Here is a 23,410-nt window from a genome sequence, read left to right on the forward strand (position 1 = left end):
CTGTGGGTTCAGCTCTGAGGTCCCATAGCTGCATCCAAACCTAGGCCACCGACCTTGACTGGGGCTTTTTTTGGGAAAGTAGAGAGGGTGGGCACCTGTCTTGTTCCTATGACTCCCTGGAGAGTCACTGGCTTAGTGTCCCACATCTCAGGGTTTTAGAGACACAGGGGCAGGGCATGGGGGTCTGTGGAGCAGTGATCTGTCCCGAGTATCCAGTAGGGGAGTCACTGAGCAACTCGAGGCGACTGTTCCTATGGGTAGTCCTAGTGTGTTGGGCACAGACCTGGCATGTGTCATCGAGGCAGGGAGCTGAGCCCTGATGCCCCTTCCTGTGGCTTAATTTCTCCAGGAAAGAGAGAGCAGTTGGCCAGGGGAGAGGGTGGGTTGTGCTAGCAAGGGAGTAGGATAACTCAGGAGGGAGTGGACCAGGATGAGGCAGGGCCATGTCCTGCATTGCCCCGCTGGGCTCACATATGGACCGGTGGGCCCAGTCAGCTAAGGGCTGCCCGCTGCAGTTCTGAAGCCAGGAGGTGGAGGTTTCTGTAATGGAGTAAGCCCTCCCCAGGGATGCTCCGTGTGGGCCAATGGGCTCCCTCAGTGGCAACTGTGAGATTCTCTCCAACTACCCTACCTTTCCAGTGCTGGGGAGGAAAGACTAGGCAAGAAGGCCCTCTTCACTTTACAATGCTGTGGGAATCTGACCTGAGGGCTGGCCATGCTGGGTGGCACAGTTGTCTCCAGTCTCTGCTTTCGCCGAAGTCTAATGCAGACTTCCAGGGGTCTGGAAATAGTGTGGGCAGGGCAGATAGGTGGGTTCTCAAAGGGCGCTGGGGCACTGAGTCCCTTCTGGCATCCCACAGGACTCCAACTCAGCTTTGAGGCCAAGACCCAAGGGGCCCCATGAGTGTGCACTCCGAGTTGATATGGAGAGCTTTATTGAAGTCGGTAGCTGTGGAGCTCACATGGGCCAGCTCCCAGGCTGTTTAGGAATAGAGGGTGTGCTCCCTGGGGGGAGGCAGCATGAATCTCTTATTCAGGGGAGGGTGGCCTTCACTTGAGGGTGCTCTTGGCTCCTTTGTGTCCATGGGCCAGGAGTGGCCTCTAGCTTAGGGCTTCCGGGTGATCTTCAGGGACGTGGGGCCACTGGCTGTCCCCCTTTGCCAAGACTCGCAGGTGTTTGAAGGCAGTGGGCAGCCTGTGGCCCAGGAATGGAGGAGTGGTCACATCACGGATCATGACCACATACTCCCCTGTGAGGGATGGGGAGAGACATCTTCAGGCCAGTGTGCACACAATAGCCCAGGCTTCTCATCACCCCTTGGGCATCTCAGCCCCTGTCAGCTCTGCCTGCCACTATTTTCTCAGGCCCCTGCACTAGGACCCCGGGCCAGACTGCCATCCTGAGGTTGGGTGTTTGGTCAGCAAGGGTGAAGACGTGTGTTTGGGGCACAGCAGCCAGCTTTCCAGAACCAGGCATCCTGGAGACTGAAGTAAGCGGTGGTGTTGGGAGAGAACAGATGTGTGGACAGTCCTCAGGGTCAAGCCGCACAGCCCCCCTGCTCCCAGCTGCTAATTAGGCCACATGGCTGAGTCTTTTTGTAAATACCTGCCTACATTGTTTTTGGAGAAAACACATTCATTTTCTCTAAATGTTTAAGAAATAGTGGGGCCTCTGAAGGTCTGAGGTGCCTGGTGGAGCCCCGGGGGAGGGAAAGCCTGGGGGGGTGCGACTGGGGAGAGAAAGCCTGGGGGCTGGGGGAGGAAGAGCCTGGGGGATGCTGGGGGAGGGAAAGCCTTAGGGGGCATGGGAGAGGGAAAGCCTGGGGGGCTGGGAGAGAGAAAGCCTGGGGGGCTGGTGGAGGGAAAGCACTTTTCCTTTCCACAGTCTGTAAACTGTCTGGAGAGCTTCAAAGTTGGAGAAACCATAAAAAAGAAAATAAGAAATAACAAAAAAGGGAAGTTGCCATAGAAACGGCCCTCTCTCCCTCCCCTGAGCCCGCTGGGGCTGGCACCAGAGTGTGGAAAAAGCTCCTTGGCTGGCCCAGGCTCACACCAGGAATGTGGCCGCAGCTGAAACTAGGCTGGAGCAGGCTCCCACCACCGAGCACAGCAGAGCCCAGCCGTGCGACATTCCAGCCACTGAGCAAGTGGTGTTCACCCTCCATTCTGGCTAAGCTGAGGGCTGTGCCTTTTCCTGGATGGGATAAGAATGGGCCTGGGAGCTGAAGGAATTCGCTTGGCCTTGGGTCAGCTTCTTCGGGGAAACTGGCTCTTAGGAGGCCCATGAGCTGGGGCTGGGGTACTTGGGGAGGGGGACACACGTTCTACCAGTAAAGCGCCGGCAGTAGGCCAGGCTCTCTGGCAGCTGGAAGAAAAGCCCTGCATAGCGACGCCACAGTGTTCGCAAGCAGCCCATCTCTAGGCGTTCCCAGGGACATGCAGCTGCACCAGGCTCGGCCAAGGGTGCTGGCCTGGAGAGCCAGTGTGAGCTCACAGCCGTGGCCGCAGAACCAGGCCGCAGGCCTGATCTGACCCTGTTCCTGGGGCCTGTCCCCATCGGATGCGGAAGACTGGCATGGCAAGAGCTGGCTGGTGTGTGCACTGAAGGCCTGGCCCTGGACACACCACATTGTTCAGTTGTGGGCTTGGAGCCTGCTGTCCCCCAGGCTAGCACTTGCTGAGGGGCTTGGCTGTCCACCTGGCCTTACCGGGTGTGGCAACCAAACAACTGAAAAATCAGGCCTGGAGTTCTGTTGGCAGAGGCCCTGGAACTAGAAGATTCTTTTCACTGTCTGGGGAGGGGGGCCACGGGGTGGGGGGTGTGAGGGGCCCTCCCCCCAGGGCAAACCTATAGGCCCAGCAGTGTACGGACGCGCAATCCAACTCCTCCCTTCCTGTTTGAGGCTTTTTTTTCTTTTGAGACAGGGTTTCTGTGTAGTCCTGGCTATCTTGGAACTTGCTCTGTAGGCCGGGCTGGCCTTGAACTCACTCTGGAGTGCTGGGACTAAAGGCTTGTGCCACCCCGGGGCTGGAGGCCTTTTTGTTTTGTTTTGTTTTGGTTTTTGGTTTTACGAGACAGGGTTTCTCTGTATTGCTTTGGAGGTTGTCCTGGAACTCGCTCTGTAGACCAGGCTGGCCTCGAACTCACAGAGATCCGCCTGCCTCTGCCTCTGCCTCCCAAGTGCTGGGATTAAAGGCGTGTGCCACCACTGCCCGGCTTGGAGACTTTTTTAGCAGAGTCCCCCAGCAGAGTTGCAAGCCTCAAGGCCCTGCCAGAGCTGTCAGTGGCTGATTTCTTAGGCTTCCCATGGCCCTTTGTGAGACAGGACTATATCACACAGCCTATTGGTCTCCCACCAGGATCCCAGAGATGCTGGAACACGGGTAAGTCTTGGAGCCAGGCAGACAAGCACCCAGGTCAGCTGCCCAGAGCTTGGGCACTTTTAGGGGATGGAACTTCGTCTAGAGAAGTCATTTCTGTCCTGTGTTCTGATAAAGTAAAGGCCTTGGCTTCTCTGGCATGGAGAGGAGTCCCAGGCTCAACGGCTTCCCCAGGGCTGAGGACAACTTTACAAAAGGGGCTCCGGTCCAAAGGCCTCCCAGGCCTGGCTTTGGCACTGCCCAGTCCCTAGGACCATCCCAGCTCTGAACGACCCCTGGACCAGTGACCCTTTTCTCAAGCCTGGAGCCCACACGTTTCTCCAAAGGGGGTGTCGGGTAGACCAACAGGCGGGGATCCCGTGCGAGGGCACAGGAGAGTCCGAGAGTCTGAGGCTCGTGGCCACTTTGTGTTCCCCATACCTTTCAGGTCCAGCGGCTGGTGGCCTCATTGTGGTCTGGTCAGGGGTCAGTTCAGCCACTGCCTTGGCAGCTCCTCCCCTGAGACTGTGAGCAGGACCCACGACTCCCACCCCCTCACTCAACTTAGTTACCCAAGGCTTCTGTTCCTACCCAGCTCAGCTCCTCCCTTTCTGGAACATTCTTCTTACCTGTCAATCTTCCTGGCTGCCTCATGGCCTCCACCCCCTTTTATAAGGCCCGGAAGTGGCTTGTGATGTCTCCTCCCACTACCCATGGTTCACACATCTCCATCCACCTCTGGGGTGCTTGGGCATGTGTGTGCCTTCCCTGGACCACCACCCTCCGCGGGCCTGTGTTGGCAGGAAGCAGTGTCTGCCCCCCAGACACTGTTTGCCTCTGCCTTTGTGAATGCAGTGATGGGGCTTCTTAAGGGTCCACACCAAGATGCCTACCTAGATATGCAGCCGTCGATGGCTCTACTGCTGTCCCATCAGGCCTGTGGGGAGAAGAAGGGAATGATTCCTGAGTATTCTACCCAGTTCTCTTTGGGTGTTGATTCCACCCGAACCAAGGCCTGTAGCTCTGGGGCAGATGCTGTGCCTCGGGACAGCAGAACCTGTGGTGCCTGCTCACTGTGCGTGGCGGCCTTCTCTAAGGTTCTCTTCTGTCTTCCAACACTGTATGCTCAGACTCTGGCTGTGGTGTCCACGCCTGGAGAGCTCCGCCAAGCAGCCCTTCCTGGCTCTTTTCCCACGAGGCCCCCACAGATAGAGCTCTGTCTGATGCCTTGTAATCCCAGAATTGCCCGGCAGGCGTGTAACAACCACCCCATGACCCTGGTCAGTCTTGCCTCCTCAGAACCAAGGTATGGCTTTTGGAATGTGAGAGGCTCTCATATCCCAGCCTACCACAAGATGGAGGAGATAGGAGTTGGTCTGAGAACAGCTGAAGTCTGGACCTGCTTGGAGGTTGCCAAGGGACACACGGATTTTTTCAGAAAGGAGTGACTCAAGGGGAGGGGGGGGGCAGAGGCAGGTGGATCTCTGTGAGTTCTAGGCCAGCGTGGTCTACAGAGCGAGTTCCAGGACAGCCTCCAAAACAATACAGAGAAACCGTGTCTCAAAAAAAAAAAAAACCCACAGGACCCATGTAGAAGTGTCAGATATGGTGGCATGTGTTCGTAACCCCAGCACTGGTAAAGCGGAGACAAGAGGATGCCTGGGGCTCACGGGCCATTCAGGCTAGCCTAATTGGCAAGTTCCAGGCCAAAGGGAGACCTTGTCTCAGGACAGTGTTCCTGAGGACGGCATCCAAAGTTATCCTCTGGTCTACACACACACACACACAGAGAGAGAGAGAGAGAGAGAGAGAGAGAGAGAGAGAGAGAGAGAGAGAGAGAGAGAGAGAGAGAGAGAGAGCGTGACGGGGCTGAGGCACCTATGTGATCCTTCTGAAGAGAAAGGCCAGTATCACCTGGGAGACTCCAGAGTGGGAGAAAAATGGACAGATGCAGACAAAGGCAGGAAAAAGGTGTCACTCTAGAACCCCTGTGCTCTGCCCCGGGCTCCTGTGTCTGAGAGACGGAACCCGTGAGAACCCCGCAGGGTTCCCAGCATAGGTGCAGCCTGTCTGTCTGGACACATGCTTCAGACTCAAGCCCAAGCCCTACGTGGGGCCCAGGGCCTACACACCCTCAGGATCTGAAAACAGCCAATGAGGGCCCGTTCAGCTTTTGAGACACACCCCCCCCCAAAGAAGGACCAGCTAGCCCGGTGGGTCATTTGAGGAGGACCTGGCAAGGCCCTGCAGAATGTGGCCAGTACACGTGGCACATCCTGGGTTTGGGTCTTTGAATGGAGTTCTCAGCCTTTTCTGGTTCCTGGTGGAGGATGAAGGGAGCTGGCTCCATGCAGACACCTGGCCTCAATCCCAGATGTGTTGAGCTGGGCCGCACACTGAGTGATGGGTCCCTATGGACGGGGAGGAGCCGCAAAACACCGGCCACTTGGGCCTGCTCCCTGACCCTGGCCCTCCATCCGGAGCGGTCGATTTCCTGTCACTAGTGGTCCAAGGTGGCCAACAGCCAGTGCAGATCTAGGGACAGTGTGTGCAGGGTCCCTGTCCAGGTGGAGCTTAAGTGAACAGCAGGTTCTGATCCCTGGGCAAACTTAAAGACCACGTGCCTGGTTTGGGTGATAAAAAATTAAAGACAAAAGATTTTTAAATGACTTCATTTTAAGTAGGGAAAAGACGGGCCTGGGCTGGGTGGGCCCCTAGAGTACCTTAAAGGGGAAGAGATAAATAATTTAGCAGCAGGAATAACTAGAGTCTGCCAGGCTGCCAGATTTAAGAGAAATAAAGGGGGTTACAAGAATCCTGAGAGATTTTAGAGAGCCCCAGGGCTTGGAGGAGGCCAGACAGAGCCGGGCAGGAGCTGGCGTCAGAGCTGGTGGTTAACTGGGCAGCACAGGAAGGTACGTGGTGGTCAGGCCTGAGGCCAGGTCTCAAGGAGACCTGAGAAACGGTCTGAGCAAAGGGGAGCCGCTCTATGGTACCTGGTAGCTGTGTGAGGGAGGGGTTCCCGCTAGTCCCAAAATTGAGGATTAGGTAGGAACATGGTATGCAATTCCATTGGCTCAACAGGAGGTTCAGACCAGAGATCCTGATAGACATTTCTCTTGCAGTCTAGCTGAGGAGGCAGTGTTGCCAACCCTGGGCAGGGAGGGGCCGTATGCTGGGCTGGCATTCTGCATGACCTTCTCTAAGAGTCTTTTCCAATTTTTTTTTTCTGAACTGGCTATTTAGTCAAGGATGGCTTTAACTCCTCATCCTTTTGACTCCACCTCCAGAGTGCTGGGATTACATGTGTACACCAGCGTGTATGCCCAGTCCAGTTCACGGGGGTGCCAAGCATTGAAACCGGGACTACATGCATGCTACTCGAGCATGCTACCTTGAGCTATACCTCTAACCCTGTTTTGAGATGAGGACTATGTCGCCCAAGCTGGCCTAGAGCACTGGGTGCTGGGATCACAGGAATGCCCCCATCCCGCCTGGCTTCTTCATGCTTTTATGACTGGGACTCCCGGTGTGAATTTCTATTTCTGTCAAAAAGTTTTTTGTTTTTAAACTGGGTGTTGGTGGTACATGCCTTTAGTCCCAGCACTCAGAAGGCAGAGGCAGGCGGATCTCTGTGAGTTCGAGGCCAGCCTGGCCCATTGAGCGAGTTCCAGGACAGCCAGAAATCCACACAGAGAAACCTTGTCTTGAAAAAACCAAAATCAAAACCAAAAAAAAAACCAATAGTAAATAAAAAGTTTGAACCTCAGCCGGATGGTGGTGGCGCATGCCTTTAATCCCAGCACTCAGAAGGCAGAGGCAGGTGGATCTCTGTGAGTTAAGAGGCTGGGCTGGACCGACAGCCTCCAAAACAATACAGAGAAACCCTGTCTCATAAAACCAAAAAAAAAAAAAAAGTTTGAACCTCGGCATCTGGAAGGCGAAGGCAAGAGAATCAGGAGTTCAAAGCCAGCCTGGGCAATCTGAGGCCCTGTCTAAAAATCAAACAAGGCTCTCACATTTGCTATGCAAGCCTGACAACCCCTGGATCCCATGATGGAGAAAAGAGAACGGACTTTTAGAACTTGTCCCTTGACCTCCACGCTCATACTGTGGCACGAGCCCACGCCCTCACGCTCACATCGCACATGCATGGAAACTTGGCCATCGCTTCCTGTTCCCACTTGCTCTGTCCCCTTTTGGGGGTGTGGCTCTCTGCGTGTCCTGCTTGTCTCTCATCTTTCTTGACTCCTGGGATGATCTGAAGGCCGGCTCCTGAAGGCCGTCTCCTGGTTGGCACAGGCTTCTCTTTCTCAAGGTCCCTCCGTTCCTCAGGAAGGTTTTCAACTCTAGATGGATCAGTTTCATCCCTGCCAGCCAACTGCTGGATTATTTCACAGATGGTGTGGTATCCATGGCCTCACACACACTGGGTTCCTGTTCTTGACTGAACTCAGCCTCCGCTGGGTCCCCGTTGCGAGTTTGACCTGAGACTTCTTAGGACCTCTTAGGTCTCTGCCTGTCCAGATGCAGCTGCCCCATGTTCCTGTCTCTCCTCTCTCCAGTGAATTTGAATCTCAGTTTGTGTGTGTGTGTGTGTGTGTGTGTGCGCGCGCGCGCGCGCATGTGTGTCTTTTTCAAGACAAGGTTCCTCTGTGTAGCCCTGGATGTCCTGGGACTCGTGTTGTAGACCAGGCTGGACTTGAACACAGAGATCCACCTGCCTCTGCCTCCCGAGTGCTGGGGTTAACCGTGTTCACCACCACTGCCCAGCTGAACGTTTTCCTCATGATAGGCTGTATTTTCCTGCGTCCTTTGCTTGCTTTCTGAGCTATTCAGTAGTGTGTGGTGGTAGAGCATAGGGCCTCCGGAGTGCTAACCCTCTGCTGAGCTGCACCTCAGCCCCTCCCAATCTTTTTTTTTTTTGGTTTTTCGAGACAGGGTTTCTCTGTGGCTTTGGAGGTTGTCCTGGAACTCGCTCTGTAGACCAGGCTGGCCTCGAACTCACAGAGATCCGCCTGCCTCTGCCTCCCAAGTGCTGGGATTAAAGGCGTGCGCCACCAATGCCCGGCCCCTCCCAATCTTTCATCAGACTCCAGACACTATGAACTGTGCCGTGGTGAGGCCTTTATGTTGTGTCCACTGAAATTTTCTTGAAGGTGACTTGCTTAGAGATGGTGCCTTCCATCTCGGTTTTGCTTTCAGGGCTTCTTGGGTGTGGTTTAAGTTCAGGTTAATTATTCTGAACTACTAGGGGAACTCTGCCAGTACCCAGTGTATTTCGAGGTCTCTAGCTGGGTGTCTCCACCCTGCATACCCGTGGCTCTGTCTTGGCCTGTACACACTGACCCTGGCTCAGCTGAATGATTCTTGAGGCCCACCTTTTCTATTTAGTTGGGGTTTCTCTGTGTAGCCCTGGCTGTCCTGGAACTCTTTGTGGACCAGGCTGGCATCAAACTCAGAGATCTGCCTGCCTCTGCCTCCCTCGTGCTGGGACTAAAGGTGTGCGCCGCCGTGCTATGGGGCTCACTCTTTACCTTTCCCCAGGCTCCCAGCTTCATCTCCTCCTGGGGTTCCCTTCCCAGCACTGCAGCCTGGATGCTCGCTGCCCTTCCTTGACTGACTTCCAGTGGATCTCATAGCTTCCTCTGGTTTCTAACTGCCTCTTTATTTTTGAGGGGACAAGTCCCATCCCACATATTCTGTCCTGGCTGGGAATCAGAGTCTGTTCCCACAACTACAGACCAGCACCAGCTGAGGAGGCCCTGCCAGTGCCAATTCACCTTCTGAGAGTCCAGCAGATGGGATGGAAGCCAGTTCTCAGGGAAGTCCAGGCTTGGGAACTGCCCCCAGTCACCTGGCATGGTCCAAGGATGCAAGTCTGAAGCGGGTGCTTCTCAGCAAACAGGAGAGCTCCGATGCTTGCTCCCAGAGGCCACTCAATGGGCATGCTCATTCTTGCCTAGAATTCTACTCTTAGCCAGACAGGCTCAGTTTCTAAGACGCCTGTTGCCAGCTGCAGGTTACAGATCCAGGGACCATGGGATATCTGTGGGCAGGAAGCCTGTCTTTCCTCTCAAGACCACTTGAGCTCTGTTGGAGAGCAAAGGTGTCAGAGGCACGTGGAGGTTGTCAGTTTTGGAATATAGCATGGCAGGAGGCTGGTCCCGGGCTGACCAGACACACAACAGAGCCTCCTCCGTACTCCCCCCCCCCCCCGTCACCTGAGACTCAGTGGGGTCTCCCATGGGCTCTCAATCCTAGCTGCTGCTGGATCTGCAGGGACATGCTCCTGCTGCCTGCACCATCCTTCCACCTTAGCGTCACTCCTAACCCAGGGTGTATTTGTGAAGGGCCCTGTGGGTCTCTGTGGCTCACTGGAGAACTAAGGAGTCACAGGCTTGTGTGGTGGGCTTGTATGAGCAGGTCTCATGAAGGAGCAGAGACAGCAGAACATGGTGCAGGTCTCGGAGCTTCAGAAAGCATGCCTTTCTGCCCAATGCTGCATGGGCTTGGCCCTCTGTGGCTACTGGTTAGGTTTTGCAAGCCCTTCAGGGGCTCTGGGGTCCTAGAGTGGGCCTTGCTTTGCCCACTTTGCCTGTGGTGGTCCAGCTTATGAACCCAGCACCATCCTTGTTCCTAGTTTGGCCTCGTCTGGGGATCTGAAGTAGGGTCTGAGCCCAGCGAACCCGAGGTGCTCCTGATTCCAGGCTAGAGGAAAGGTTGCCACAGAGGTGCAAGGTGCAGGTTCCTAGGTCTCTGAAGAATCTATCTGAACCTCCAGGAGGTTCAAGGTCAGGAGCCTGAGTAGACGCTTCTGTCCTAGGATGCTTAGGGGCTGAATGCAGCCAAGCCCCTGCACTAACAGACCAGGCTGATTTAAAGAGCTTCTGAGTCAAGAGCCAGCCAAGACACAAACTGGGAAAAACTGCCAAAGAGCCAGGCCAGGCCACCCTTAGTAGGAGCCCCTAGGGCTTCTGTAACCCCCAGGACTCTAAACCAAAGTTCCAAAATTAGAACCATTAGCCAGAGCTGTGTGTGTGTGTGTGTGTGTGTGTGTGTGTGTGTGTATGTGCGCGCGCGTGTGTGCACTGATGAAGCTGTTACTCTCCACCCCCTGAGTCTCCAAGGAGAGGAATAAGGGCCTGAGTGCTCGGCCAGTGACATTTGTTTTCCCACAGCCAGGGTGCTGATTCCAGTCCTGTGATCCCCTCTCCTGGACACTGGCCAGGACAGGAACTTCAGCACATAAGCTAGGCTGGCTCTGGGGTCACACTGCCATGTGCCAGTCCCATGAGGCCCCAAACAGACGCTTGGCCAGGCTTCTGGGCAGCCATGGATGGTTGTGGCTGTTTCCCGGGCCACAGAACAGGGACTCGATGGGTGACTTCACCCTCCAGTGCTCTGCCCCAGGTGGGAAGCCCGGCCCAGTCACTTCGTTTGGAGGGAGGGGCCTGTTCAGCTGGGGAAGAGTCCCTTGAGAGTGGCATGTGAAGGGTTAAGGTTGCTGTCCTGTCTCATGCTGCCATGGGTCATTATCCCAGCACTGGCAGACAGGCGGGGGAAACAGCCTGCTGTGGGGGGGAGATTAGTGCTCCAGGACCCGGGCACACAGGCAGGCGGCGGGCACATCCGAGGGCCAGCTGCTCCGTCAGAGCCCTCACACCTGTTTCGGTTCGTTACTCCTGCTTAGACAAGACAGGGCTCGTTTCCCGTTCCTTAAACCTTTTTTAGAGGAAGCTGGAAAGATGGCTCCACAGTTAAGAGTGCTTGCTGCCCTTTCGTGGGACCGAAACTTGGTCCCCTCCCCCACTCACATCCGCATCAGGTGCCTTGCACCTGCCCATAACTGTAACTCCAGCTCCAGAGGGTGTGATACCCTCTTCTGGACTGTGCCAGCGACCTCGCCCACGTCCACATGCACAGACAGACAGACAGACAGACAGACACACACACACACACACACAATCTTAAAAATAAACTTCCTAAAGAAAGCCCAGGAATCCCTTCATTACTCCTTGATTCCCCAGAAGGGCTTTCTGCACTCAGTGTTCAGGTAAGCAGGTCCATAACGGGCCAGACCGCAAGAGCCTCAGGATCCCATGACACAGCTCCTACTCCACCCTGTCCTTCCACTCCAGTGTCTACGCAAGGGTGTAACCACGCTCCAGGCTGCCCAGTCCCTCACCTCTGGAGTGCTGATCTTCCCTGGGGTAGACCTGGCCACAGCACCCCCATGTTTCCTGCAGCCAGGTTGGGGGAGGGCTCGTCCATCTGAGGTTAATGTGAAACCTGTTCGTTGCTCTGCATGTGACCCTCAGCATCCATCCTGCAGTCGGAAGGGAGCTAAGCCTTTTAGGAGGGCACAGATGGGCTTCGAGAATGCTGGGGAAGGGGCCAGGGCCACGCCTGTGGTGACACAACCACACATTGTGAACCTCTGGGTCCATCAGAGACCATCCAAAACCATTTGCTCCAGAGACAGGCGGATCTTGGTGAGTTTAAGGCCGGCCTGGTCTACAGAGTGAGTTCCAGGACAGACAGACAGGTCTACACACAGAGACCTGTCTTTAAAAACAAACAAAAGAAATGACCCAGCATTTGCTCCAGTAGTCTCCCGGTATGGCGTGTAAGGGAAGCAGAGGGGAGAGAAGCCCGCTAAAGCACATTCAGAATGAGCCCCAAGAAGAGCCAGGCACCTAGCATCATGACATCAAGGGGCTGGGGGTCCCGGCAAGGAGGGACTGAAGTGGGGCAGGGAGGAGCTGTGAGACAACTTCCCTGTATTACACTCCTCACCTCTTGGGTTAAGGCATCCTTCACTGGGTCTCATGCACATTGCCTTGGGTGTAAGAGAACTGTGCTCCACGGCGGTGAGTCCACGGGCTACAAGCCTGAGGTCTCTGTTATCTGCATGGCTGCCTCACAGGCTGCAGGGCACAGGGCTACCCTGACACATATTGTTCAGGCTCCAAGCCTAACCCTAACCCTAACCATAACCCTAACCCAACCATAACCCTAACCCCTAACCTTAACCCTAACCCCTAACCTTAACTCTAACCCCTAACCCCTAACCTTAACCCTAACCCCTAACCTTAACCCTAACCCCTAACCTTAACCTTAACCCTAACCTAACCCAACCCTAACCATAACCATAACCCTAACCCTAACCCTAACCCTAACCCACCCAGTGGTTGGCTGGGTTCTTGCCCCAAATATCTGGATACACTAGGGGGCTATGGCTCAAGGCTACTCAAAGGCTACTTGTGAGGCAGCCTTGCCTGTGTCATCATCTTGATTCCCCAGGTTCAGGGTAGGTGGGAGCCTAGGACGCTAGCATCTCCCTATTACAGGTGTTTGGTGCTTCCTTCAGGGGGACAAAACTCCAGTGTTAGGGGCACAGTGGCCACCTACAGCCAGCTCAGGAGGCTGTCCAGGCTGCCAAACATCAACTATCTTTTCAAGTATATATATATATATATATATATATATATATATATATATATATTTAATTGACTCCATCTGCGTTGGCCTAATGACTGATTAAATGACTAATCATGGAAGTCTTAATTAAAACCTTTTTTTTTCCTCTCAGAACTGAGGAGGAAGGAGAGGCTCTGAAGGTCCCCAGCATGTGTCAGGCACTGGGTGAGTGGGTGAGAGACACCAAGGTGTAATTAGGCCCAAGGTCATCTGCCAGAATTTCCCACATACATTACTGAGTGACTGGATGTCTCTCAGCATCTTCACTGGTGGGGTTTCAGGCAGTTGCGTTTTTTTTTTTCCATCTCAAAGCATGCAATTAGGGTTGGGGCGGGGGCGGGGAACGTAACCAGAGTCATTCTCCTACGGAATGTTCATGTATGGAATGCTCACGTGTGGCTGGACAAAGTCACAGCCACCCTTATTAAATCAAGTCCATCTTCTGCAGCTGACACGATTTCACATCGTGCAGAGACTGACAGGGCCCTTTGTCATGTAGTGAAATTCCGTAACATGCTTGGAATGTCTCTGCAGGAGTGCAGCAAGGGGCCCTGGACGGAAACACGTTCAATCCCAGGAAGGCTAGCAGAAGGCGCCCCGCAGGACCGTTACCTCTACTGCCTGCCTCTCCCTGCTGCTGCTGGGGTGTACCCATGCATGATCATTTCCTTCCTTGGAATGGTGTTGGTCTGGTTTGGAATAGCCGTGCATTAAAGACAGAGATCAGACTCTGAGAACATGGAAAGCCCACTTACAGGATAAGAGGGACCCCTTTCCTAGAGCTCAAGAACTCTACCTAGGACACGCCTTTCCCTGTCATTCAGCCCTCCCAGGTCTGAGCCCCCGACCTCATCAGATCACCTGCAGCATCACTGGAGCCTGGAGGTCAAGAGCTCTTTGTACTCAAGGACTGGACTCTGAACTTGCCTGTCCATACCGGGGGCCCTGGATAGGCACACACCTCCTTTACTGCCATGTACACAAGTGACCGGGCCTGGTGAGCTTCCCATGGGCCCCGTTGTCTGTCTGCTGGACAGCAGAGGAGGGAGGCCGGCCCCAACCTGTCCACAGGACCTCACTCATGGTGAGCTTGGTGCTGCTGAGCTCTTATGCCTCCCTCCCCTACCAAAGCGCCTGCTGGTTTTCAGGCAGTGCGAAGGGACTTTTGTAGTCAAATGAGATGTTCCAGAGTGATGCCTGCAAGTTGTAAGAGGCAAACAGGCTCTCCGAGTGCTGTGCTCTTATGTAAATTAGACCCCGTGTTCCCCTGCTCTGCTCTGAAATCACAGGGTGGCAATGTCACTCTCAGTCTTTGCAGAGGTGGAGGAGCTTCTTCCTCACCCAACCCTTTTGTCCAAAGCCTCCAGACGACGGTAGTGAGTGCTAGCTCTGACTCAGGCGAACCTAACCAGAGATTGTCTCGGGTTTCCAGACCCACCAGCTGGGGGCTAGGGTCAGCCTCTCCCCAGAACCTAGACGCTCAGAGTATTTTCTGCAGGCCGGCCACAGGAATAAGGGGATGGGTCCTGTGTGTGCTGGGTAGTTTTGCGTCAACTTGACACAAGCCAGAGTTATCTGAAAGGTAGGAACCACAGTTGAGAAAACACCTCCATGAGATCCAGTTTGAGGGCATTTTCTTTTTTCTTCTGGTTTTTCAAGACAGGGTTTTTCTGTATAGCCCTGGCTATCATGGAACTCGCTCTGTAGACCAGGCTGGCCTTGAACTCACAGAGATCCTCCTGCCTCTGCCTCCCAAGTGTTGGGGTTAAAGGCGTGTGCCACCAACACCCGGCTGGCATTTTCTTAATTAGTGATTGCTGGGGGAGGGCCCAGCCCATTGTGGCTTCTGTAACAAAGCAGGCTGAGCAAGATACAGGGAGCAAGGCTGTAAGCAGCACCCTTCCATGGCCTCTGTATCAGCGCCTGCCTCCAAATTCCTGCCCTGTTTGCGTTCCTTCACTGACCAACAGTGATATGGAAGTGTAAGCCAAATAAACTCTTTTCCTCCCCAACTTGCTCTTTTGGTCGTGGTATTTCAAAGCAGTAACAGTAACCCCCTGACTAAGACACTATAGCTTGAGGGACAAAGGTGTCCTCAAGGATGCAATCCCAGCATGTCCTGGGCCCACCCTTGACTGTTGACTCCTGGGTACCATCAGCAGGAAAGCTGCCTCCTCTGGGCTCACACGTGGGTCACTCTTGGTGGGATGGTAGCTACCTGAACTTCTCCGCTTCTCCTCCTACAGCCCTCGACCTTGAGCTACCTACGGCCAAACACTCAGAGGCTATGATTCACTATTCCACTGTAACTTCTGTCCAGCATTGACCAATACACAAACCACCGCTGGCCATGACCAGCTGCCTTCCTTGGCTATGGTGAGGTCAAGGAGGCTGGGTAGCCACACTTGAGCCTGGTTAAATGAGATCCAAGCTTGTTTGCCAGGGGGTGAGGGTGGGGTGGAAGGGTTCCAAAAGGGCTGCAAGTTACTTCCAGTTCAGCCAGCATTTTCCAGCAAGTGTGGGGGACTTCTCTCCCTTCATGCCTGGCAGGCTGAGGTGGCGGGTAGGTAGTGGTGGCAATGTCTCAAAGTTGTAGCCATCTTAAGTGCTTACCTTGGCTGAAATTATTCTCTTGGCAACTTGACTGCAGAGATCAGTCTTTGCCAGGAGAGAAGGGAGATTAAGAACTGTGACCCAGGTGTGGCAGCCAAGCCCATCTGGGTTAGGCAGGGACAGGGGATGTGACTCTGCAGGCCTACCTCTCTGACTTAGGAGAGAGATGGTTAAGAGAACTGGCTGCTCTTCCAGAGGACCTAGGTTCAATTCCCAATACGCACATGGTAGCTCACAATTGCCTGTAACTCACCTCCAGGGGATCCAACACCCTCACACAGACATACATGCAGGCAAAACACCAATGAACATAAAATAGAAAAAAAAAATAAAGGGAGAAATGTGAAGGCAGGGAGCCCAAATGATCACAATAAGACCCCTTTGGGGTCCCCTAGAAAAGTCAGACCAGGGGTTTGCGCACCAACAGTTGTGACCCAGTGGCTGTGTCAGGCTGGGAGTGGTAAGAGCATCCTGGCAGAAAGTGTGGCAAATGTTGGGTCATAGATCCTCAAAGGTGTTCCTGATAGCTGGGTAGCAGTAGGTCAACAGGTAGAACCAGGTAGGGTTTCGGCCCCATGAAAGGTGTGAGTAGTCTACTGTATGATCCACACTCTGTGAGGTCAGAGGGGATACGGTGCCAAAGTGACAGGGACCCGAGGAACACTTGAATTGGAGGTCTCTGAGTGCTGGGGGTAGGGGAGAACACTCCAGATCTGGTCTTTACTGGCAAGGTTTGAGTCTTGACGACTCCAAGCTCAGATCACAAGAGTCCCCCTCCTTCTATGCCTCAACAAAGGTTCAACAGCCAGGTTCCTAGTCCAGAGGGGCCCCTCATTCTTACCCTCCTACTTATCAGAGCTTGTGGGCATGAGCCTCGAATGTGTGAGCTCTGCCCAGGTGAGAGACCCAGGCCAGAGGTACACCCCCTATGATGCTACTGGGATCCTACCCTCCTGGTTTGCAGAGCCAGGCCAGGCTGCCGGAAAGGACAGCTGCCTTAGAATCCTAGAAGGTGGGCTCTTTTGGTTAAGGTACTTGAGGATCTGGCAGTGCAAGAAGATGACAGAACCCTTAGATTCCCAGAGATGCTGGAGACACAGTGGGGATAGACCCTGTCCATGGCGCTCACGCCCACATTTCTTTCTTAGGGAAGAGGTTAGGCTTTCAGAGAGATTAGGGGGCCTTCAGGAGACAGAACTCAGAAGCCCTGGATTATGTCTTGAGGTTAGCATCTAGGAACAACATTTGCATGGTAAGGATGGCCAGGTCAGAAGAGAGAGGACCTCATGACTCTGAGAACATGGTGCTGAGGGGGCTGGGGGGTTTCACTGCCTGTCTGTGACAGTTGTTCTAACCACATTGTCTCTCCAGGAGGTAGCTCAGTTGGTAGAGTGCTTGCCTATTAAGCATAAAACACTGGGCTCTATTTGCAGCGCTAATGAACCACGTGTGGCAGCACAGTCCTGCAATCCTAACATTCAGCAGTGGGAGGCAGCATGGTCAGAAGCTCAAGGTCACCCTCAGCAACATAGCAAGTTCAAGGCTAGCCTGGGCTACATTAGATCCAATCTCAAAAAATAAACAAGTAATTTTAAAGCTCTCTCTGGAGTTTCCATATTGTGGAAACAGGAGACCAGTTGCTTGGAGGCAAAGTCCACCGGAGAACGACCATAATCTGGGTAGTAGAAAGTAGAGTCTGCTAATCCCAGCACTCGGGAGTCAGAGGCAGGAGGATCTCTGTGAGTTTGAGGCCGAGCTGGACTGACAGCCTCCAAAACAATACAGAGAAACCCTGTCTCGTAAAAACCAAAAAAAAAAAAAAAAAAAAGAAGAGTCTGATGACTACCTGTATGTAGCTCAGAATACCTCGATGCCGGAAGAAATATGGAAGCAGGCAAAGCACGGTACAAGTGGACACAGGGGGCGTGGGTAATTTTTGAGTCTGCACACTGATTCCGCTGCCTTTCGGGATCCAGGAATCCTATTCTGTGGTCATTTAGTTGCAGACACCTTGAAGTTCCTTAGTGGGGAGTGGGTGAGAGACTGGACTAGCTACCTTCTATCTTTTCTGGAGGAGGCAGCAGAAGCCTTTGGTTGAAAGGAGAAAGGTGTCCATGACACCCTTGGACCAGATAAAGCATCCTGGGGCTTGAGGCAGTCGACACGGATGGCCCCAGTGTTCAACTGTCGGCTCTTATATCCTTTCTGGAAACACTGGGCCGATGGGAACTCCGCGCTAGCCAGATCTTGCTTGTATTTTTAAGCCAGCTTTGGCTGTTGTACAAACATGCTGCATGGTCGATTCACAGGCCCTGACTCAAGAGCAGCAGCACGGGACGCATCTCCTGCTGTCCCGGTGCCGCCTCTTGAGGGGATTCAGACTTGTCCGCTCGCCAACACTTCACCAGCCTCCAGCATTCCTGGCTCATCCTACACCCACTGTATCACCAAGGAGCAAGCCCACGGCAGGAGTGCCAGCAGGCAGCCTCGGCTCCGGGAGGCCACAGGCTCTCCTTCCATCCCTACCGCACCTCTCTTCCCTGGCAGCCTCGCTGTTGGGCCGGTCTGCTCTGGGCCTTCCACGTGAGCCCCACACTGAAGCAGTGCCCTCAGCCTACTCCTGGGCTCCTGGTTTCTACATGGGGGCGAAGGCTGCCAAGGCTACAAAGCGGAGAGATCTGACTGGTAATGGGCTGGCACACCTTACCTGCCCCTTAATCTCTCTCCCGGCCATCCCAGGAGCAATGTTCTCCTGTCCACAGGCCTTGCCTGCCCTGACTGCCAGTCTCTCAGGAATTGATTGCCAGGACTTCCTGATCCAGTTGGGTCCAGTGAAGGCCCACACCCCGCATGCTCCACTAGCCGAGCACCCGGCATGTGGGTGCTGGCTGCTCTGCAAGGCACCTACCATGTCTCCTTGGCTCATAGCCGCTAGAAGGGTGGGGACAGAACCGGCTGCCACATCCTCCTGAGTCAGCAGGCACGCTGTCTCCTTACCACCCACTGTGACAAGCAGCCCTCTGATTTGTCACACAGAAATCCAGACTTGATCTAGGAAGAGTCACTGCTGAATGCTAAGTCCCCGTGCCTCAGTTTCCTCTCCTGCGCCATGGGGCTTGTCACAGCGCCCGGCTGCACGATGTGCCCACAGCCTGGCACGGGATGAATGTCGGACAAACACGTCCGTTCTATGGGTGCCCCACCCCCACCGGTGATCTCTACCTACCCGACAGGGGAACTTCTCCCCCTGTATCCATCGCTGGCTGCTATCCACCCTACCCTCTGAGGGACCCATAGTCTTTCCCCTGCCACTGTTAGCAGGCCTCCTGGGGCTCCACCTGGTGTTGGGGTGCGGGGTTTGCGGTAAGAGGGCAGCAAGCAGGCTGACTTACTCACCTTGGGTCTTACTGGGTGAGCAGGGGCCGCTAACCGCAGAGACATGGGTGCGGCTCATTCTCTAGCGGCAGGCTCCGGACGAGTGCGCTGCCTGCCTAGGTGCCCTACAACTCTTTCTGGCCATCACCTCAGAGACGCCCTCGCCGTGGTGGTCTCTGAGTGGCGGACTTAGAGGCAGCTAAGGACCGCGTGTGACAGAGGCCAGGGCATTGTTTCAGCAGACCCGATGGTGTACACTTCTTACCTGGGGCCTTTGGGGGAATCCTGGACAGTGGGCACCACCTCTGGGGAACTCTGGTCACCTTTGGGCCTGCCGTCCGTCTTCTAGGGAGTCGAGCAGAGGGAGAGGAGGTTCAGAGGGGGCGCGGTGGCTTAAGGAAGAGGCCCCTACGGCCTCCGGGCTCACCTCAAGAGCGCTGGGCAGGAAGAGAAAGGGCTGCATCCCAGGCGGAGGGGGTCCGAGGATGATGTCCACAAACTCAGCGCAGCCTTGCTGCACCTGCTGACAGGCTGCAGGAGGACAGGATGCGTGTCTCCTCGCTGAGCGGGTTTGCCCGGAAAAATCGAGGGGAGAGAGAGAGAGAGGGAGAGAGAGAGAGAGAGAGAGAGGCCCTGTGAACCCTGAGCAAAGGGAGAGTTTCCCTTTCTCCGGGTAAGGGGGCAAGGGGCAAGAAGCAGAGTGTGGCTGGGGATGAGCCTGTGTCCTGGGTGTTCTTCCGAGCCCGTCCGAGAGAGAGGGGTATGGGTGGGGAAGCGTGAAGAAGGAGCGTGGCTAGGGCAGTGGACATGCAGAATAGACAGAGGGAGTTTGGATCAGGTAGCATAGGACAGTGTACCCAAGGGAGTGCGGAAGGAAGGAAGGGAGGGAGGGAGGGAGGGAGGGAGGGAGGGAGGGAGGGAGGGAGGAAGGGAGGAAGGGAGGAAGGACAGGCCAGACAATGTGGTTGGGGCAGCATGGACACAGCAGTGTGAGCGGAGGGGTACAGACCAGGCAGTGTGGACACGGCGGCGTGGGCAGGTCGGAGTGGACGGGACGGAGTGGGTGGGTTAGTATGGGTGGGATGGTATGGACAGAGCGCTGTGGACAGAGGAGTATGGGTCAGGCAGTGTGAACAGAACAACCTGGACATAGCAGTGCAGACAAGGCAACAGACAGAAGCACAGACCGAGTGGCATGACTGGGGTAAGTGTGGGCAGGGCAGGGTGGACAGAGGCGTACAGAGCAGGCAGTGTGGGCAGGGCTGTGTGTTCAGTATAGGCAGCGTGTAACATGGACTTGGGCTTGCCTGGGGTTTACACAGAATCAGCAGGCCTTGCCTGATGACCAGGAGGGTTAGCTCCTTCAGCTAGACCAGAAGAGGCACTTGGCTCTCTAGACCCAAGCCGCACAGACCACACTTTGGCCTCTTTTCAGCACAGTGTAAGATGTGAAACTTTCCCCCATCAGACTCCAACCACAGCAGATCGGGATACAGGAACTTCGGGTCACCATCATCCCCAAGAGGCTCAGAAGATGGCCCCCGCAGACCCTTGGCTACACTGACTCCTTCTCCTCCCTCCTCAGGATCCCAAGGCATGAGGGGTACAGGGCAGCTTCCTCTGCCTCTACTCTGCCCACAGGTAGAGCTGCAGCCCCAGAACCTTATGTCTCTTTTGGAGTAAGCGGCGTAATCCAAATGGTGAGTTCTAATGCTAGGTTGGTTCAGGGTTCCTGGTTCCTCTCAAATACATGGGCACACCACAGCCCACTTTCCTGTAGGACGGAACTCCAGGGACCTTCCAATGGCTCTTGACCTGAGCGCCCCTTATTGGGAAGAGACATAAGCCCCTTGAAAACCAGAGGACCAGGGAGTTGTAAAGGGCGAGGCTCTGACTAGAGCAGTAGCCTCAGATTATGAGCTGTGGAGGTGGCGGGGTGCTTCACAAGAGTGACACACACAGCAAAGGCTGGAAGACAGAGGGTAGTACCTGGGTGGGGTCCTCAAAGAGGGGGTACAGTCTGGGCCAGCATCTTTAGGGAAGGCGAGATGTCCCAGGACAATGTCTCTTCAGGGAAAAGGGGGGGAACCCCCTCCATGTCAGCTCTCAGGGCTGGCTCCCTCGGTGGGACTGGGGTGAGTGGAGGATTGTCTTTCATGTGTGTGCTAGGCAGGGCCCTGGGGCCAGAGGCATTAATGTCCCCTCCCCAGGGTCCAGGTTTGTGGCAGCTGGGCCTCTGAAATATCTCCAAATTACGTGTGGGAGAATTATTTCTCTCAGAGGTGTATTAATTTTGTCTTATGGTGCGTTAATAAAAACCTTTTTTCTTATGCAAGGACATTCCTTAGCTAATGTCCTTCCCCGCAGCAGCTCTGTGCCCTGCGCCACTGATGTCCTGGGCAGTGACTGGGAACAGCAATGCTGACAACACGGTTTTCAGCTCTCTGCACACTCACAGGGACCAGGGGCACCAGCTCTGCCATCTCCTTTAAGAACAACTTTTGGCATTAAGATGCCAGCTCCTGTCTTCGTGTCTCAGAGGCTTGTGCCTAGTCAGGATGACTGCTGAGTGGCCCCTAACTGGGAACACTGATGGCTCTGGGACCGCGTCGTAATAGCGCTTCAGGCCAGGACCCAGTTATGGGAAGTGGAGTAGGTAAGAGACCCAGCAAGGATTTCTGATGGGAAAATAAATATATCTGGACCAAGGCTATGAGTGTCTCCCCCTGGCTAAAAGGTTCTGGACATATTGTAATAGGGCTTCTCCAGAAGTCACCACAGCCTGGCGTCTACGAAGCATCTGCTTGGGGCCACTCATCTGTGGTCAAGGCTGATGACCTCACATAACAAAGGCGGCAAAAAAAGGACGTTCAGACAAGGTAAATGGCAGGCACCACGACGACAATGACGACCATGACGTATGACATTCACATTACTGGTGCCAACCGTGCTGCTTCGTGGGAAAAAATGACGTGGGACAGTGGAGACCTGGAAGCCTGGCTCCTCAGTCCACACAGAACTGACACTTGAGGCCATCGGGGTATGTGGCAGACCTCCGCCCGCCCCGAGAATGAGGCTGTCTGGTTAACCGCAGCCTTTGTCATTTCCAGTGGGAGACACCTTTGCTTCTCACCTTTGCCTCCTCCGTCCCTGTGGCCTGACAGACCGCTCACTCAGCAGGCCTTTGCTCTGCAGGGACGGTGTCTGGACAGGCCGCCAGCAGCCTCTGCAATACTAACCCTGTGCGTGTCTGGTCAGAGCTCTCAGGTGAGGCAGGGGGGGGCTCATGCATGGTCAGGGAGCAAGCTTAGAGGCACCCACCCACGAGCGTGTGGCTTCCCCAGAGGAACAGGGCCACGTGGAAGGCTCGCCAGCTGCAGGAGTCTCTGCCCACTGCTCTTCCTGGAAACATGAGGTGAAGCTGACTCACAGTCCTGCCATCCAGGAACAGATGTGCTTCCGTCCATGGCTTCTCTGTGGGGGATGAAGGTCCGGGTTTCACGGGGAAAACAGTTACCTCCTCTTCCCCATCATCACTGGTTACAGCCCACGTCTGCACCGTGCCAGGTCCTGCTGGTGGCGCCCCCCTGGTATGGGCTGGCTTCGGTTCTGCTCATGCGCTCTCTCGCTTCTCACAGAGGTTGAGTGTGGTGATGTCCATCCATCCAGTGGAGGCCCAGCTCCTGACTCCCGGGAGAACAGACGCGCCGCTTCCTGCTATAACCCGGGATATCCACACACTGCAGACACAGGCACTTGGGCCCCCAAATCAAGTCCCCTCCTCACCGTTACACTTTCTCCAACTAGTTATCCTCACTCCTCTCGTTATCCTGCCCCCATGGGCAGGTCTATAGCCCCACCCTTGAGTCCAGGCCACCACTGTCTGCAGTGGAATGACTGCGATGGCCCTAGGTGTCACCAATCTGCCCTGTAACTCCTTTCTCACCCCCCAGCATAAAACCGGTTCAGAGTGCTGGTGGGACCCTGTGATGGTTGCCCTGAACTTCGAAGGGCTTTGTCTGCCTTGTGGGGCGCAAGTGAAAAACCTCTAGGGAGAGGTCATGGAATGAATTAACATTCCCGGTCTCATGCTCTCAGCTCTGCCAGGGTGGCAGGGGACAAGCCCCTCACCTGCTCCACGCTCTCAGCGCTCTGACTGAGCTCTTCCCCTCTGCATCCTTCAGATACCCCCCCTGGAGCCTCTCTCACCAGCTACCTCTTAGGACCGGAGGGCTGTCTGCTCCCTTTCCTAACCCTAACCCGAGTGCATTGTTGTAGGTAGCACCTGGAGGGGTGTCAGGACCAATTTTGCCGCCGCTGCCATGAATCTCAGTGGCTGTGGTTGCCATCTGACCTCCTGCTCGGTTTACCCCGGGGCACCAGGCTCGCTGTGCCCACCCTGTCTGCAAACTTGGTCCCATTAGGCCAAACCATGAGAGAAGAGATAAGGCTAAAGACTGCAAGAGCCTCCTAAAGGCTTAAGATCTTACTGCCTAGGAGAGATAAGCGACAGAGCTGCTATCAGATAGAGGAGCAGTGCTGTCAATAGGAGTGTCTGTCTTCCAGCCACTGCCGGCCT

The 23,410-nt window shown here is 54.9% G+C and overlaps 1 protein-coding gene across 5 annotated transcripts in view; it reads right to left on the reverse strand.

The window, feature by feature from the left end:
* Positions 1–918: 918 nt before the first annotated feature.
* Morn1 (MORN repeat containing 1) overlaps positions 919–23,410 on the reverse strand; it is a 59,986-nt gene continuing 37,494 nt past the window's right edge. For 4 of the 5 annotated variants that reach the window (XM_021232558.2, XM_040735100.1, XM_040735099.1 and 1 more), the window contains exons 11-15: positions 22,153–22,305; positions 19,259–19,392; positions 19,097–19,176; positions 4,254–4,297; positions 919–1,250 (exon numbers count right to left, since the gene is read on the reverse strand). In XM_021232558.2, the coding sequence (XP_021088217.1) occupies positions 1,102–1,250; positions 4,254–4,297; positions 19,097–19,176; positions 19,259–19,392; positions 22,153–22,305 (560 nt within the window). In that variant the 3' untranslated portion in view covers positions 919–1,101. The remainder of the gene's footprint in view (positions 1,251–4,253; positions 4,298–19,096; positions 19,177–19,258; positions 19,393–22,152; positions 22,306–23,410) is intronic. The other variant, XM_021232559.2, reaches the window with a different exon arrangement.

The sequence above is a fragment of the Mesocricetus auratus genome, unplaced genomic scaffold (assembly GCF_017639785.1).
Source record: "Mesocricetus auratus isolate SY011 unplaced genomic scaffold, BCM_Maur_2.0 Super-Scaffold_100042, whole genome shotgun sequence".
NCBI lineage: Eukaryota > Metazoa > Chordata > Mammalia > Rodentia > Cricetidae > Mesocricetus > Mesocricetus auratus.